The sequence below is a fragment of the Accipiter gentilis genome, chromosome 33, assembly GCF_929443795.1.
Source record: "Accipiter gentilis chromosome 33, bAccGen1.1, whole genome shotgun sequence".
NCBI classification, from domain to species: Eukaryota; Metazoa; Chordata; class Aves; order Accipitriformes; family Accipitridae; genus Astur; species Astur gentilis.
In genome coordinates this window covers 8,298,594-8,313,604 of record NC_064912.1, presented here as the reverse complement: position 1 = coordinate 8,313,604, position 15,011 = coordinate 8,298,594, and the positions used below count along the sequence as shown (strand labels likewise).

Below are 15,011 nucleotides of genomic sequence, written 5' to 3'. Positions count from 1 at the left end.
ACAACTGACAACTTTATGTTCTAACACTGTCCAAACAAGTCGCAAGCTTCTTCTCCCATCTCATAATCAAGTCTTTCCCATAACACCCACAAACCTTTGAGGATTTCAAGTAATATAACCATAACGCGGGCCATCCTTCCAATGAGACCTTTGGCTTCTTCAGACAATGTCCTCAGCGCCAATACTTTTAGTTTAGTTTAACTAAACTGTTAGACTGCCCTACTGCAGTCATGAAAGTATGCTCCCTCCTATTATTCAGACATTCCACCTCTTTACCCCAATGAACATCATCCTGCTACAAGATTTCTTACCATTCTATTAATTGTACTATTACATGAAAACATTTATTCCCATTTTGTAAACTACAGGGGAAGAGTGCCACACAATAATGCTAAAGCTCCAAACCAGTATCTTAACAAGTCAGTTAAATTTACCTGCCATTATCTAAACAGTTTCTGAAGGACTAAGAGATATGAGCAGAAACCACAATTCAATTCCAATGTTTAATTTGAACATTTAAAAAATGTAAAGGAGCAGAATTCAATCCAACTAAGATTTCTACATGAAGATTTAAGAAAATAATGCAATAGCCCAGAACAGCAAGTGTTCTTTTTAAAATACTTTTCTGTAGACTGTCATATGCTTCCATTCACAAGAAAGTTTGGAGATAAGACTCAAGACAAATACATTAAGGCTTTTTTTTCATCATCTGAAAGTTCAGAAGATTACTTACATCAGGTAGGGGACAATAGAACTGGTGTATGGTATGCATAACATCCAGTAGCATATTGTGCCCAATAACAAGCTTGCCCTGTGAAAAGAACATTAAATGTTAGTTATACTTCCAATGATAGCCATGGCAAGGGCCATATGTGAAAAGCACCTATCCCAGATGCTAGCCAAGGGCAACTGGGAACAAATACAGATCAAACTTCCACATTTGCTCTCTGCCTGCCCTACAGACTCCTCCATCCTCTCAGAGCACCCACTCCTTTTTCCTCTAGTCCCAACCACTTATCACAGCCCTCAGCAGCAGCTTGAAATGTTGAGAAGATGCACTAGAATAGCTACTTAGAACTTGGTTTCCAAATGTAATCTATTTAAGATTGAAGTCAAGTGATTTCTCAGCCCTTTTAATTTAAAACTTGTACAACAACTCACAATATATTCTTTACGTTTGTAAATACATGATAGTTATTAGGGGCATGATCTGGCTTCTCACAGTGCAGAATCTTTCATGGCAGATGTTGTACAAGCAAGTTCCTTCTTGAAAAAGTACAAGAAAGTTTTTGAACGTTAACTTTGATTCATTTGACATGACAACCTTTTCAGCTTCCCTGCATTCTCCATTTGCTAAAGAAAACAATATGCATACGTTTTTTTTTTTTCTACACAGCAGGCTGATAACAACTACATTATATTAATTGGGCTGAAGGTGACAGATGTAGAACTATAGACTATTTTAACTATGTACGTAGACAGAAGAGAAAAGCCCTCAAAGCTTAGTTACTTAAGAGAATCTTGTTAAGAGCCCTAAGAAATTGGTATTGTTGACTCTTACAGATAATGAGGTTGTTCATGTCATTAGTTTAAGAGCTTACTTAACCTACCATACTCAAGCATTGTAAAACATGAAGCAACATCAACTGACCAACAAAAAAAAACCCAAACAAAACCAAACAAAAAAAAAGAGAAGCTACTTTAACTTGTATTTCATCTTATCTTCCAAAATGTTACAGCAAAAGAATTCTTTGATTTTTTTTTTTTCTTACAACCAAAGGTACATTAAAAATCATGTTAACTTACAGAATTAGCAATGGCATGAACTACTCTGGAAAATCCTACCGCATCATTCAATTCTTCCTGTAAGCAAAGATTCTGACATTAGTGAAACATAAATACAAATATTATCAAAACTGTACCTGCAAACTGGCAGACACACCAGTTTGGCTCAAACTCTTTCTCAGACGTAGCCAAGAACAGACCACAGAGGAAATATCAGTATTTGGAAGATACACAAGTTCAAAGCAGGATGCTGCTGACAGAATTCCACTGTTATATGTAGCTCTAGTTCACTGTACAGTAGGACAAGTCATAAGCTATTGTGGTGGGTTGACCCTGGCCAAAAGCCAAACACCCACTCTGCCTTTTTTTCACTCCCCTTTCCCAGGGGATAGAGGAAAAAAAAAAAATTTCAAAGGGAAGGCAAAAAGACTTGTGGATCAATAGGATCAATACAACGACAGTTTAGTAAGAAAAGAAAAGCTGCATGCACAAGCAAAGCAAAACCAGGAATTCATTCACCACTTCCCATCAGCAGGCAGATGTCCAGCTGCTTCCCGGGAAGCAGGGCCTCAGCATGCTTGAAGGATGCTTGGGAAGATAAACACCATAACCACAAACTCCCCTCCCAACCTCTTGACCACCCCCCTGGCCTACTTGCTTTTGGAGGAGAGTGGAAGAGAGAGAGAAAGTCTTGACACTGTACAAGTACTGTTCAGCAGTAGCCAAAACACTTTTATGGTATCAACAGTGTTTTAGCGACAAATGCAAAGCACAGAAACACATGGGCTACTACGGAGAAGCTAACTTCATCCCAACCAGACCAATACAGCTGTACTCAGTTCATTGTCAATATGTCAATATTGTCAATCTTCAATAGAGCTCAACAGCTATTAGACTGCAAACAGCTCAAGAAGATATTAAAATTAAGCTACATACCTTCAGCCATATTTTTTACATACATTGTCATAAGATGCAACAGGTTGAATCCTGATTGTTATTTCTATTAAATCAGATTGTATTTTTATGCTGACATTGAGATTGGGGAAGAAACATTACTCACTATTTATATAAACAAAAATAAGAAGAAATATTACACAACTACAATATTATACAATATTATATAATGTGAGTTACACATTTTAAACTGACTCAGATTGGTTTGGGGGGTTGGGGGAATCTGACCACAGCATCTGTTTTAGTTTCACTTAAAGAATTTGTAACAGATTTTTCTTCTTTAGGTCTAAGGAAGTAATTTCTGCCTTGTGTTATCTGTCTTCATCCAGCCAGAAGTGAAACTCAATAAAAACATTCACTGTTACTTTAGTTCAGCGCTGAATGCCACTAGGCAGAGTAATACACCTATAAAGACCGCTTCAGAAAAATCTACTGTAGTAGTAAATTATCCCTAACTTGCCTTTTGGAAAAAAGAGATGTCACATTTGTTGAGGTCTCTGTTAGCTATCTCCTTCCCTATTAAGAGGCACCCTGTATGCAAGTATTATTTGCTCCACCCAAATTGACTTTGTCTTGAAACATGTAAGCACAAATCACAAGAGTGTAATTAAGAATTCCCACAATTCAAGTCTTATGACTTCTTCAAATTTGACTCAGAGTCAGTAAGCAAAAATATCAAGTCCCATAAACAACGATGAGAGTGCCTGAATATACCAGACATGACCTTCCAGTCAACTTGTTACTACAGTAGTCGCTTGCAGTATGTTTCTATCAAGAAAAGTCAGCTGATATATTAATAGTACAGGACATTTTAACTCGGACAGCTAAGAGCAAGCAAGTTTTATAACAGAGTACTACTCCAAGGACAGACAGTGAATCCAAATAATGTGAAAACTTTCTTTAGAATTTCTGCAATACTTTTTGCAATTACTATTGTTATACAGCACTAATAAATGCAATAAACTGATGTTTCCTTTTACTAAACCACGCTTCTCTGATAGAGCAGATTCATACATGGAAGAATTCACTGCTCCAGAATATTGGTTCAGTATTCTACAATTACTCATTCTTCAAGATTTTGTACTGAATTGCTACTCTTCTTGCTCTATTGTAAAGCCTAAGTCATCTGGTAGAATCTGGAGGATCAATTTCAGACAACAGCCACAGCCAAACAAAAGCAAAATATTACCAAACCCTATCACACAATTTTGCAGAGCTGATTGAAGTCATAGATTCTCTCCCTCCCTCTTTTCACATAAAGTAATGAAATGGAACTTACTTACCTGTTCTTTTGCTTGTTTCTGCTGTTCTCTTCTTTTTCGTTCTTCTTCGTTTACCTTACTAATAACAATATATCTCTCCTTCTAAAATAAAAAATGTATAGTTTGAGGAATGACTCTGAGAAGTTCATATTTAAGACCACTGCAAGTTTCCGTAAATTCACATTGTAAAGAAAATTAAGTCATACCTCAGCAGCAGTTACTTGGCAACATGACTGTTTCTATTGTAAGCACCACTTTATCACCTACTCCCAAAAGCCTACTTTAGAAAGCTGCATTAGATTCATTCACCAAACCTAACTTTTATTAAATCACTTTTTAGTTCTGAGGAAAGGCTATCAGCACCTCTTTGCAAATAGTGGATTTCAAGTATCTTTTGAAGCAGAGATTTGTGCTGGCAAGTGGAGAATACAGCATGTGATGCCACTATTTCTCCTCTAAGATCAAGATCTACTTTTCACGAATACTGAACATCACATGCACTACACCTTAAAATACCTTTCAGTATCCTTTTAAAAATATAATAATAGTATTATGCCACACAAATACATGCTTACACTTCATATGTTGGTCAGATTTAATGTTTAGAAACTAATTCATTGTGTTCCATTTAAAACACTTTGCATTTTGCATAACAAAGCTCAAGTTAGATCTACAAGTCAGGAGAGTTGGTAAAATCGAGAAATACAATTTCCTTTAAAGAGAACAGATGTTACAGGTAGTAACATGCCTAGTTACCTTATCTGACTCCAGAGTTTCAACATGGATACCTTTTGGATACCTACATCACAACAAATTAAAAGTAAAAGTAAGTAGTTATTAATTTGGCATTTAGCATATTGAAACCACAACAGTAATTCGGTAATTTCATGTTTCATTATTCCTGTAAGTCCTAAGTGCAAAAGAACTATTAAAAGTTCCTTTTTAGTTTAAAATAATGGAATATTTGTAGCAATAGGCTAGTTAAATTGGCCTCCTTAAGTTACCTAACAGTAACTAGCACCAAAATGTATTTTCTTATGCAATTTCCCATCCTATTGCTGTGGAACCTATAACTTCTTATTTTAGTACTATTACAAGTAAACATCATCTAGATATTTCATCACAATGTAGAATCTCTCCTTTAAAGAAATCCAAAACCGAAACACTGGTGAGAAAGCTCTCATTTACTTGCAGCCACAAAGACAACTTCTTTGGTGACTGCATGCCTTTAATATGTCACTTATTCTAGGATTTATAAACATCCCTGAACTTCCTGCTAACAGTAAGCTTTAATATGAAATATAATACAAATGTCATTACCTCTGCTACAGGGTTGCATCACTCTACCACAATCACATTTAATTACCAAAGTACTACCATACACAGAACCACAGAGTATCCAACCGATAGCAAGGTCAGATAATAGTGTCTTTCACTGCTTAACAAGTAGATATTACTCTGATCTTCCCATTATAATAAACTAACCACAATTATATAACCACTGCAGAACCAGCATGTTTCCTTCGTCCTCTGGCTACTAATAAAACTAGTACTAGAGAACACACACTAGAATACTATTGTGTCCTCTCCACCCTGACTTTTCACACAGTTTTGAAACTAGACCTCACTTTCAAGCTGTTTCATGTCACAGACCTTGGATGCATCAAAACACTACTGCACAACAGAACACTTCAATAGAGAAAATTACCTGTGAAGAGTTCAGGACACAAGGCCAATCAATAACCTCACTGTTTTCTGATTTAATTATCTCCATGCTGACTTCACAATTTTGCTTTCTCTCACCAATATATACACACAGTGTACACAGCTGTATACGCATAAAGCAACACAGCTGAATGTTAAAAAAATAATACAATTCATGAACACACTCTTCCATCCACCAAAAGAAGATGCAAGATTAAGCATCAGACAAAGGTAACACTATGTGCTACTGGAAGCTGTAGATATTCTATCAATATATTAAAAAATTCACACAGAAAAATTCTTGAAAACACCTCTCTTTTTCAGATCAGTTCTCAAGCTCACTTCTTGAGATTGCATTTGATGGAGAGAAGTTTTATTTTATCCACTTCCCATGTAACTGAGTGCCAGATACTGTTGCAACACTAAATTAACTAAATGTACAAAAGAAGATTTCCACTGTATTTTCCACATTTTACTAGTGCAATCAGAACAATGAAAATCTAATCTCAACAGCCTTACAGTTTCTCCTAAGGCATTAAGAGATGAGCAATAGGCAAAGATGAGCGATAAAGTAAGCCAAGAAAGAAGAGAATTACGGCTAGAATTAGGATTTTTAAGTCATCAAAACACTTATCCTTGGCATCTAACAGAAAACTATAAACATACCAGTACCTACTAAAGAACTAGTAGTTTTTCAAGTAAAGCCCGCAATCCGTATAAGCACATGCACTTTCTGTTTACTAAAAACCTGTCAAGTTGCATTTGTTACATAATTCTAGGCTGTGCTGTTCTATTCACAGATTTTAGGTAGGAATATTAAAGTAAATACTAAGCTTTAAAATATTCAAATGAATCATCACAAACCAGTTTAATGGAATTTATCTTCAGAACATTATAAAAGTCTGCTCTTAAAGGAAACAAAAAATCTAAATGAATCACCTCTGAGGTTAAGTAGATCAGATCTTACCCAGATTTCTTATAAGAAATACTAAAAAATATACAGTAAGGCAGTATTACCAGTAACTTACTTCCAGCTCAAGGTCTGATAAATTAATTTCCTCTGAAATCTAAAATCAAAAGACATTTGTGTTACTAACACTGCTCTTACAAAAGTGTTTCAAAGTAATAATGCTCAGTTAAAGCCAGCTCCATGTTCATTTGTAGAAAGATTTTTAAAGTATAAGTCACTGCTACCAGAACCTATAGGCTTGGAAGGGTTTTACTGAATTCTAACATTCAGTTGTCAAGCTGTAAAGGCACTTACACCATTTTGTACAATTATCCACATACCATCTCATAAGCAAATATTCTGTAGTCATGATTACTGAACATAGATACAGTGATGTTACCTTACCCCCAGCTTCATAATATTCTAGTATTTCTAAGTTCTTCTTTTTTTTTTTCTTTTTTTTTTTTCCAATTTTTTAAATAACTGCACTCTCCAAACATCTAGACTCCAAAGCTAAATACACTTTGGGAAGGAGACCTACTAAAAACAGTTCAATACATAGTGTCAACTATGAATAACCAATAGCTCAATAGGTTTGAGAAATTTGTTTATAAAATCCATAACCAAGGCTTACGGAGCAATTCAGCAATAGCAAAAGGAGGCTCACATATGCTTCTTGGCTATACTTAAATATGTTGTCACTACATGTAGAAGTTATGGCTCTTAAAGCAGAGTATGACATCCATATAAATTACCATGTTTTCTCAACCTGCAGAGATTAATCAAATGTAGATTTTGCTACAGTTAACCCAAATAAAGATGTTGTTCTTCTTTGTCACTCCCCTAACTCTATACAGCCAAAATAAATAAATTTTTTAGAAGATATGTAATTTCAGAAACTGACCCTGTGCATGGCTCCAGTTCCAAACTTTCATTTTCTTCATTCTTTAATAAGTCTTCTATCTGTTCCCTGGAAGAAACAGATGATTTGCTTCTATATCTACTGTTTTCTTTTTATGATGTTTACAGCTCTCCCCAAAAGACAAGAAAACACTTCATAACAAAGAGAGAACTATTTCACAACTACTGAACTAATAAAAACAGCTTCAACATATGAACATGTCATTATTGTTTATGTTTTAGTTTCAACAACATCAGAATATTAATCAATTTTACTTACACTACTTTCTCAATGAATTTTTTCTGATCTTCGGGAATTGTTACAGGACACTTTGTGGCATTAGGAGAAACGTATGACAGAGATCCTGCACCATTGGCCTGAGAACGTTTTTCATCATACTGTTCCCTTAGCTGTTTTTCTTCTTCCTGATTTAAATATGGAATTCCTGAGAGAGAGAGAGAGATTTAAAAGCTCATCATAATTAGAGACAAATTAGGGGTGTATGATTTAGCAAAGACTTATTACTAACCAAGCATTTGCCTTGGTTAGTTACACCTCTGAAGGCTCAAAACAAATCCTTCCCTTTCAGTCGTCTGTTCTAGACCCCATTCTTTATCTGTGTCTATACAGGCTTCCTTCTAGCACATGCCAGATTAGCTGGTACCATTGGACTCTTAAGACCTATATGCCTCATCTGCACAAGGCAGGAGCTTGAGGAATGCAGAACTGTAGATCACAATCACAAAAATATTTAACACTCCTCTTCCTTGCTATCTGTATCACTGTAATAATGGACTGCAGCAGCACTTATTACAATGCACTGATACCTTTTCTAAAATGTTACTACTGATCCATTACACAGCTACATAACTTCCTATTCTATCTATTTATTTTTAGCCACCAAAAAAAATAAACAACCAAGCACTCATCTAAATAGGAATTCTATTCTGTTGAATCTATACAATGAATTTTTGGAAAGGGAGTAACTATCAGCACAATTATAGATCAGGTAAGAATAATTCTAAGAACTTCATTATGTCTTAAGAGAGTATCATGAATGGCTGCCTTTTTCTTTTTGCAGAAAATGAAGAAAGATGTCATCGTAAATTTTGCAGACACTGAAAGAAAGAGAGAAAAAAAACCAACAAAACAACTCACCGTTGCGAAAAACTTTATTAAAATCAAATCCTTGGTTTGCTAAAAAATCTATACTTGAACTCTGCAACAAAAGAAAACGGCTTTACAATTGGCAAGAGTATCTGTGGCATAAAAAGATCAATTCAGTTATTTTTACACTTTTAAAGAAATTATATGAAGTCCAAAGTCAAGAGCGACCAAGTTTGTGACCCTGAAGAAGCCACAGAGAGTTTAGGCTATGCTACTTTTGCTATTTATTTTCAACTTCCATAAAGTACAAGAACAATAAATACACTAAAGGGATAAAGCTGAAAGAACGAGCTGTGTGGAGAGAGGAAACTAAAGAAAGCAAAATGTAGTTCAGGAGAACAAATCTGAGAGCAGAAAAATGCCAGCAATAGCCTGGGAAGCAGCGAAAGTGAGATAAGCAGCTGGGAATAAAGGATCAAACAGAAAAAGCAAGGGAGCAGGAAGTCGGGGGGGGGGAGGGGACGGGGGACGGGGAGGGGACGGGGGGAGGGGGGACAAAACAAAACAAACAAACAAAAGATAAAAAAAAGAAAATAATCATCTTGCCAGGTTTGGAACGTTATCTCCAACTCCAGAAACCACACAACGTAATGTGTGACCAGATTTAAAAACTGAAGTCAAAGATATTCCCTTAGAGCTCATTTTTAGGGATTGCTCTTAACTGATGCTTATTTCTCCTATAAGAAAAAAAAAAAAAAACAAAACCCAAAAAAACAGAAACTTATGTTTTTCTGCCTTTTAAGCTGTTAAAAGAACCAACCACTTCTCCCTCTGCAATGATGTAGAGTCTTCCTGGAAATATTTTTTTGGAAGTTTGCTGCAGGTGTACCTTAACCAAACAAAATCAAACTTGTTTTTCTACTAACCTGACAGACAAACTTGACATCTGGTGAACTTCTGTTAAAGGGTTTTGGAAAAATATAGAAATTAAATGACTTCATTACATACCTGTGAAAAAGATGAGTTGCATGTCAGTACAGCTTATCACTATTACTTTGCAAATTCCTCAATTAAGAAAACAAGGAATAAGAGAATAACATACTTTTCTTCTGTGTGATCATATTTAAAAGTGCAAAGGCCAAACTGAAAGAGCAAAAAATCCATGGAATGCTGGAAAGGAAAGGAAAACTTTGCATGAGAATAAAAATCGTACACATTTAAAGAAAACTGGGGTGCATCCACAATAAATATGATTTTGCTGTATTTCAAAATTAAGCAAATCTGAACCTTCTTAACCAACATTTGTTCTGTTGGTAATTTTTACATAAATACACCAGAGTTTTTCAACTAATTTTCATCCCCATTTAATGATCTTACAATTACCCAAAGATGATTTGTAGCATGCACTTCCATTCCGTAAACAGACAAGAACTGGGGGAAGTCCCATCTCTCTCCACCTGTTGCTCACACATATGAGATGCTGCACCTAAAGCAGCTGTCAGTCTCCTCCTCAACATTCATTTACATTCCCCATAGTGTGGGAGCAGAGTGTGAGGGACACTGGCTGTATATAGTTTTCAAATACACATAATAATATATTTAATATTCTTCTAACTCATGGGGCAAACAGTGGATAACGTGATAGATGTACTAACATAGTCACTAGGCACTTTATCAACATGTCCTCTAGTATTTCACAATTGTTGGATCAATATTGGAAATGTTTTTACCACTGCAAGTGTACAAGAAAATAAAAAAGCGTTGTGGTCTCATTGAAAGACTCATTCCTCCTGAGGGCCAAACACCCATTTTAAACACAAAGAACACACAGAATTATTCAATACTATCATAGAGAAAAAATAATGGGTGGCAGCAGGACATAGAAAATTAGTCCTCTTGAGTATAAAGATCAAAAATAACAATAATCAAGTTAATTTATTATCTGGTAAAAGTTAAGTTTTAAGAAGGTGACAGCAAAGAATTTGGGGCTAGCTTCTAATACACCAGACCTCTTACAATGAACAAGAGAGACTGACTGTGCGTGCAGAGCCTGAATTGTCAGTTACCCTGAAGCACTCAAAGGCTCGTATTCATGCAGGTGAACAAAACATGGCATCCTTTAGCTTCTTGGATGCTCTTCAGAGACTGATCTCTACTTTTATTGTCTCCTTTAGTGTTTGGGGGTTTTCTTTTTTTTTTCCCCCTCCTTTTTTGGTAGTTTTTGGGTTTTTTTGGTTGGGGTTTTTGTTGTTGGTTTGTTTTGTTGTTTTTTTTTTTTGTTGTTTTTTTTTTTTTTTTAGCTACAGCCTCCTCCCCAGTTTTTGCCATTTGTTGTCCTAGTTTCTCAGTAGGAACACTAACTAGTCATTCCCTCATCCTGCAATGTCACTTAACATAATATTAGTAAACAGTGTTTACTGACTCCTTGGACACTTCAGGAAACAGCATGTGCTGAGATGCTTAGGATTTCCCTTTTATGATTCCTTTCTCTTATGGAAAAACATCTCAAAACCCAAAACCAAACACCAAACCCACAACCCAAGACATCACAGTTTTGACCATTTGAACCTCACACACCATATGTTGTCTCCAGCGGTCATTTGGCTATTTTTCAAAACTCTTTCCACATCCTCTGGCACCTTTTTGTGTGTGTGTGTGTGTGTGCTGCAAAGAGGAAGAGGCAGTGGTGGCAGCTAGCATTTAAGTTTTGTTAGGATAAGTACATGCTGGCAGGGGAAGTAATTTGGGAAGGACCGTAGTACAGCTGTCACTGAATTTCTCTTACCCAGTCTCCCTTTGAACTGATAAATTTTAACACTCTCAACATCCTTTAACAAGTTCTACACATCTACTAACTCTTGCATGAGGAGTCATATGTGTCTGTTCTGACCATGACTTCTGCAAGTTTAATGCAACACTTCCCACTTCTTGTTAGTGGAGACAATGAAACAAGCAATCCCCATCTGCTCTATGTAACTCAATTTTACAGACCTCTGTCATATTTCCCTGCATTGTCTCCATTCTGAACTAAGGAGTTCTCATCTTTTTCCAGCATCTTCATTTTAGTCAAGGTAAACACTTTACCTTTTTAAGTTTCTGATACCTTTCTTCTGGAGTGTCAAAGCCATTGGTTAATGCACTAACAGAAGGCCCATCACTGATCCCTGAAAAAGTAGAACGTATTTTGCATTGGGTAAGCATTTAAAAATTAGCCACAGCAAAGAAATGCAACAATTTAAGAAAAATGTTTTCACTTAAAGTACATGTGAAGATTATTTCAGTTGAGAAATATATCCTCCTGCATAAAAGTATGCATGTTAGTGTAAAAGCCACCCAGATGGTACAGTTCTAGCAGTAAAGCTCTGCTGCAAAAGCTCTGTTGCTCTGGTTCCTATTCAACACAACAGTAACATGAAAAGGCCTACCAGTAACATAATGTTGATGGGTCTTTACGACACAATGCAGGATCAAAGTCAAACTAAAACTGGGAAGAGTGCTGTCTGCAGATGTATTGAATGGCTTGGTCACCTTAAGCCGCACATAACAACAACCATATTTCCACAAGCTCCACATGTAACAAAATCTAATCTTGATCACATTTATGTTTCACGGTTGACTGAACTCTGTATCCCAAAGCACTTATTAAGGCATCTCTCTGATGCACAGACCCTCTGGGTTTTGCCAACGTCAAAGTTCTTACTGCTGTCTTTCCCTGTCCGAACACTTGCAGGGCGCCCCTTATTTATCCCAATCTCTTGGTTTCACGATACATATAAAATCTTTCTCCTCTCCCTGAGCTGCAGCTGAAAATCAGTTAACACGTTAAAAGATTGCTGCGGGGAGGGAGCAGAAGCAGCAGAGCATGACGTGTATCATTTGACCAAAACCTTGCTATCACACATATAGTAAGTGGTTTAACCATTTTGTGGTAGCCTCGGCTTTAGCTTCTTCAAGCCAACACTGAGACACCGCACCCGAGCAAAGGCGGGACCCCGGGACCCCGCACAGATACTGCCAGCGGTTCACGAGCACCAAACAGGTGCGGCTGTACCTGAAAACTCCCCATCGATGGCCAGGAAGTCCGACTCCTCAATCGCTTCGTACACTTTGTTTAGGTTATCCTTAAAATCTGCGGGCAAAGGGGTAAAACGCGCCTGAGGCTACTGACGACTCCCCACCGCAGCCCGCCGCCCCCCAGGCGGGCTGAGGCGGCCCGCGCCCGCCAGCGACGCCGGGGCCGGGGCCGGCGGGGCCTGCCGCCCCCTCAGCCTCGGGGCGCGGGCGGAGGCGCACCGCCCCCCACTCCCGCCGCACCTGCCCCCTGGGGGCCGTCCCTCACGGGCGCGGGGGCCCCCTGCGCCCCCGGAGGAGAGGCTGAGGCCGGACCCCGCCGCCAGCCTGGGGAAGGGAAGGGAAGGGAAGGGAGGGGAGGGGAGCGGGCGCGCCGGGGCGTCCTCTGCGCCGCCGGCTCGGAGCCTCCCGCCGCGGCCGCGAGGCGCGACCCGCGCAGGGCGCGCGGGGGCGGCTGGTCACTCACTGCTTCTGATCACCTCCATCCCGCGCGCGCCCGCAGCTCGGCCCGGCTCGGCACCGCCCGCAACCTCCGCCGAGCGCTTCCGGAAACCGCCCCTCCCGCCCCGCCGCACGTGAGCGCCCACGTGAGCGCCCGGCGGCGGTGGGCGGTGCGGCCGCCATTTTCTCCTGGGGCGGAGCCTGGCAGCGGGCGGGAGGGCGGCTGTCGGCGGGCCGGTCGTCCGGTCCCGCGCGTTATCCCCGGGCGCGGCGGCTGAGGAACCGCTGCCGGTGCGGAGGCCTGTCCGCCTACGTGCGAGCGGCAGCGGACGGCCGTCAGACGCGAAAAGTGCCCCTCAGCTGCCCCTGTAACGGCGGGGAGGGCGGCCCGGCCAGCCGCTGCAGAGCAGAGAAGCTCTAATAGGGCCGCCAGCGGAAAGGGAGTCCTGAGACAGCTGCTTTTCTGTGGGGTGAAGTGTCACAGATGTTGGAAAACACGGTCTTTTGCCTTTCAGACTGGAAAGGCAGAGCCAGCACCAGCAAGAAAGAAGGAATGGGAATTTGTTGAGGAGAGACCAGAAGGGCGGTGGAGAACCACTGGTGATTATGCCTCAGTGAGGAAAAGTCCGGGAGAACTGGTAGGCTGGCTGGAAGTATTACAGAAGAAGCGTTTGTCTTCCTGTTAAAATGATAAAACCAGCACTTTCACGCCTCATTGTAGAGTAACCATAAGCAAAGCTCAACACCCAGTAAGATGTCCTCGCACCTGTGCTGTGGAAGGAAACGACTGCCCGAGTCCACTGCCCAAGGTGTTGCACAAGAGCAGAAAGCAGAAGTTGTGGGCAAGGGCAGTATGCAGAGTTTACCCTATGTGTTGCAGGTCTAGAGTTCACGCAGCAGGTGAAGAGTCTTTTCTAGAATTCCAGCAGAATGGAAACAAATGGAAAATTGTCCATAAATCGGGAGGTAATTTCTGCATAGAGCAGAATTACGCAGGGCTGAGCGGAGAGCGCTTTTAAAGATTCTTCAAGATTAAGTTTTGCCTTTTCAGTATAAGCAATTTACTCTACGTGCACTCGCGGCAAATCATCTGTACGATTAAATGGTGCTCAGTAAGAGGTTACTTAAAATAGTAGTAGAGATTTTTCTGTTTTGCAGTAAATGGGCTGAAGCCTAACGTTTTCACCTTACTCTTCTGTTTATTAGGAAGTGCTCCTGCAGTCTGTAGTTAAAGTGCTCATAGCACTTTGAAGTGCTTCGTGGCTGTTTCATAAACCCGACATTTTTCCCCAAGTAGCTGACAAATCCAGGAACTCTTTGCTTCATTCACTTGCAAAACAAAGCTAAACTGCAAGTAGAAATGTAAGATGCTGTAATAAAGTGCACTTAATAGGAATTTAAGTATTATATGTCACAGATTTTCTACTTCAACATACATGTATTATTACATATTTAGAAGGAAAATTTGAAACAAGTTAATCTTTTTGCATTTTTGGTTTTGTTAATAAAAAAAAAAAGTTATTTTTAACTTGGAAGGAGAAAAAGTGTAAAGGACTTCAATAGCAGGACCAAATCAGCACAATTGTAGTTAGCATTGACTCTGGTGATAATAGTTTCAAAAATACTTATGTGATGCAATAATTTATGCTAAGAGTTTATACAGTTTCATGTTGGATATGTTATTGTATGCTCTGTTTTTTTCTGGTGCCATCCTCTTGGAAATGTGCCCTGCATATAGGATACAAGGTGATTTCTTGCAATAACAGCAAAGTACTCTGCTGAATTAGAATCATTATCCATCTCAACCAATTTCTGCCTAGTTGATAGTAGTCAGAAC

General features: G+C 39.1%; 1 protein-coding gene across 3 annotated transcripts in view; it reads right to left on the bottom strand.

The window, feature by feature from the left end:
• The window catches only part of PARN (poly(A)-specific ribonuclease), a 61,572-nt gene extending 48,296 nt beyond the window's left edge, over window positions 1-13,276 (bottom strand). The window contains exons 1-13 of one of the 3 annotated variants that reach the window (XM_049791043.1): window positions 13,200-13,276; window positions 12,714-12,791; window positions 11,747-11,826; window positions 9,765-9,832; window positions 9,589-9,670; window positions 8,714-8,774; window positions 7,835-8,000; window positions 7,559-7,624; window positions 6,734-6,772; window positions 4,758-4,800; window positions 4,023-4,103; window positions 1,807-1,863; window positions 734-811 (exon numbers count right to left, since the gene is read on the bottom strand). In XM_049791043.1, coding sequence (XP_049647000.1) covers window positions 734-811; window positions 1,807-1,863; window positions 4,023-4,103; window positions 4,758-4,800; window positions 6,734-6,772; window positions 7,559-7,624; window positions 7,835-8,000; window positions 8,714-8,774; window positions 9,589-9,670; window positions 9,765-9,832; window positions 11,747-11,826; window positions 12,714-12,791; window positions 13,200-13,218 — 918 coding nt within the window. In that variant the 5' untranslated portion in view covers window positions 13,219-13,276. Of the gene's footprint in view, window positions 1-733; window positions 812-1,806; window positions 1,864-4,022; window positions 4,104-4,757; window positions 4,801-6,733; window positions 6,773-7,558; window positions 7,625-7,834; window positions 8,001-8,713; window positions 8,775-9,268; window positions 9,400-9,588; window positions 9,671-9,764; window positions 9,833-11,746; window positions 11,827-12,713; window positions 12,792-13,199 lie in introns of those variants that run through there. The other 2 variants (XM_049791045.1, XM_049791046.1) reach the window with 2 other exon arrangements.
• Between the last annotated feature and the right edge of the window lie 1,735 nt (window positions 13,277-15,011).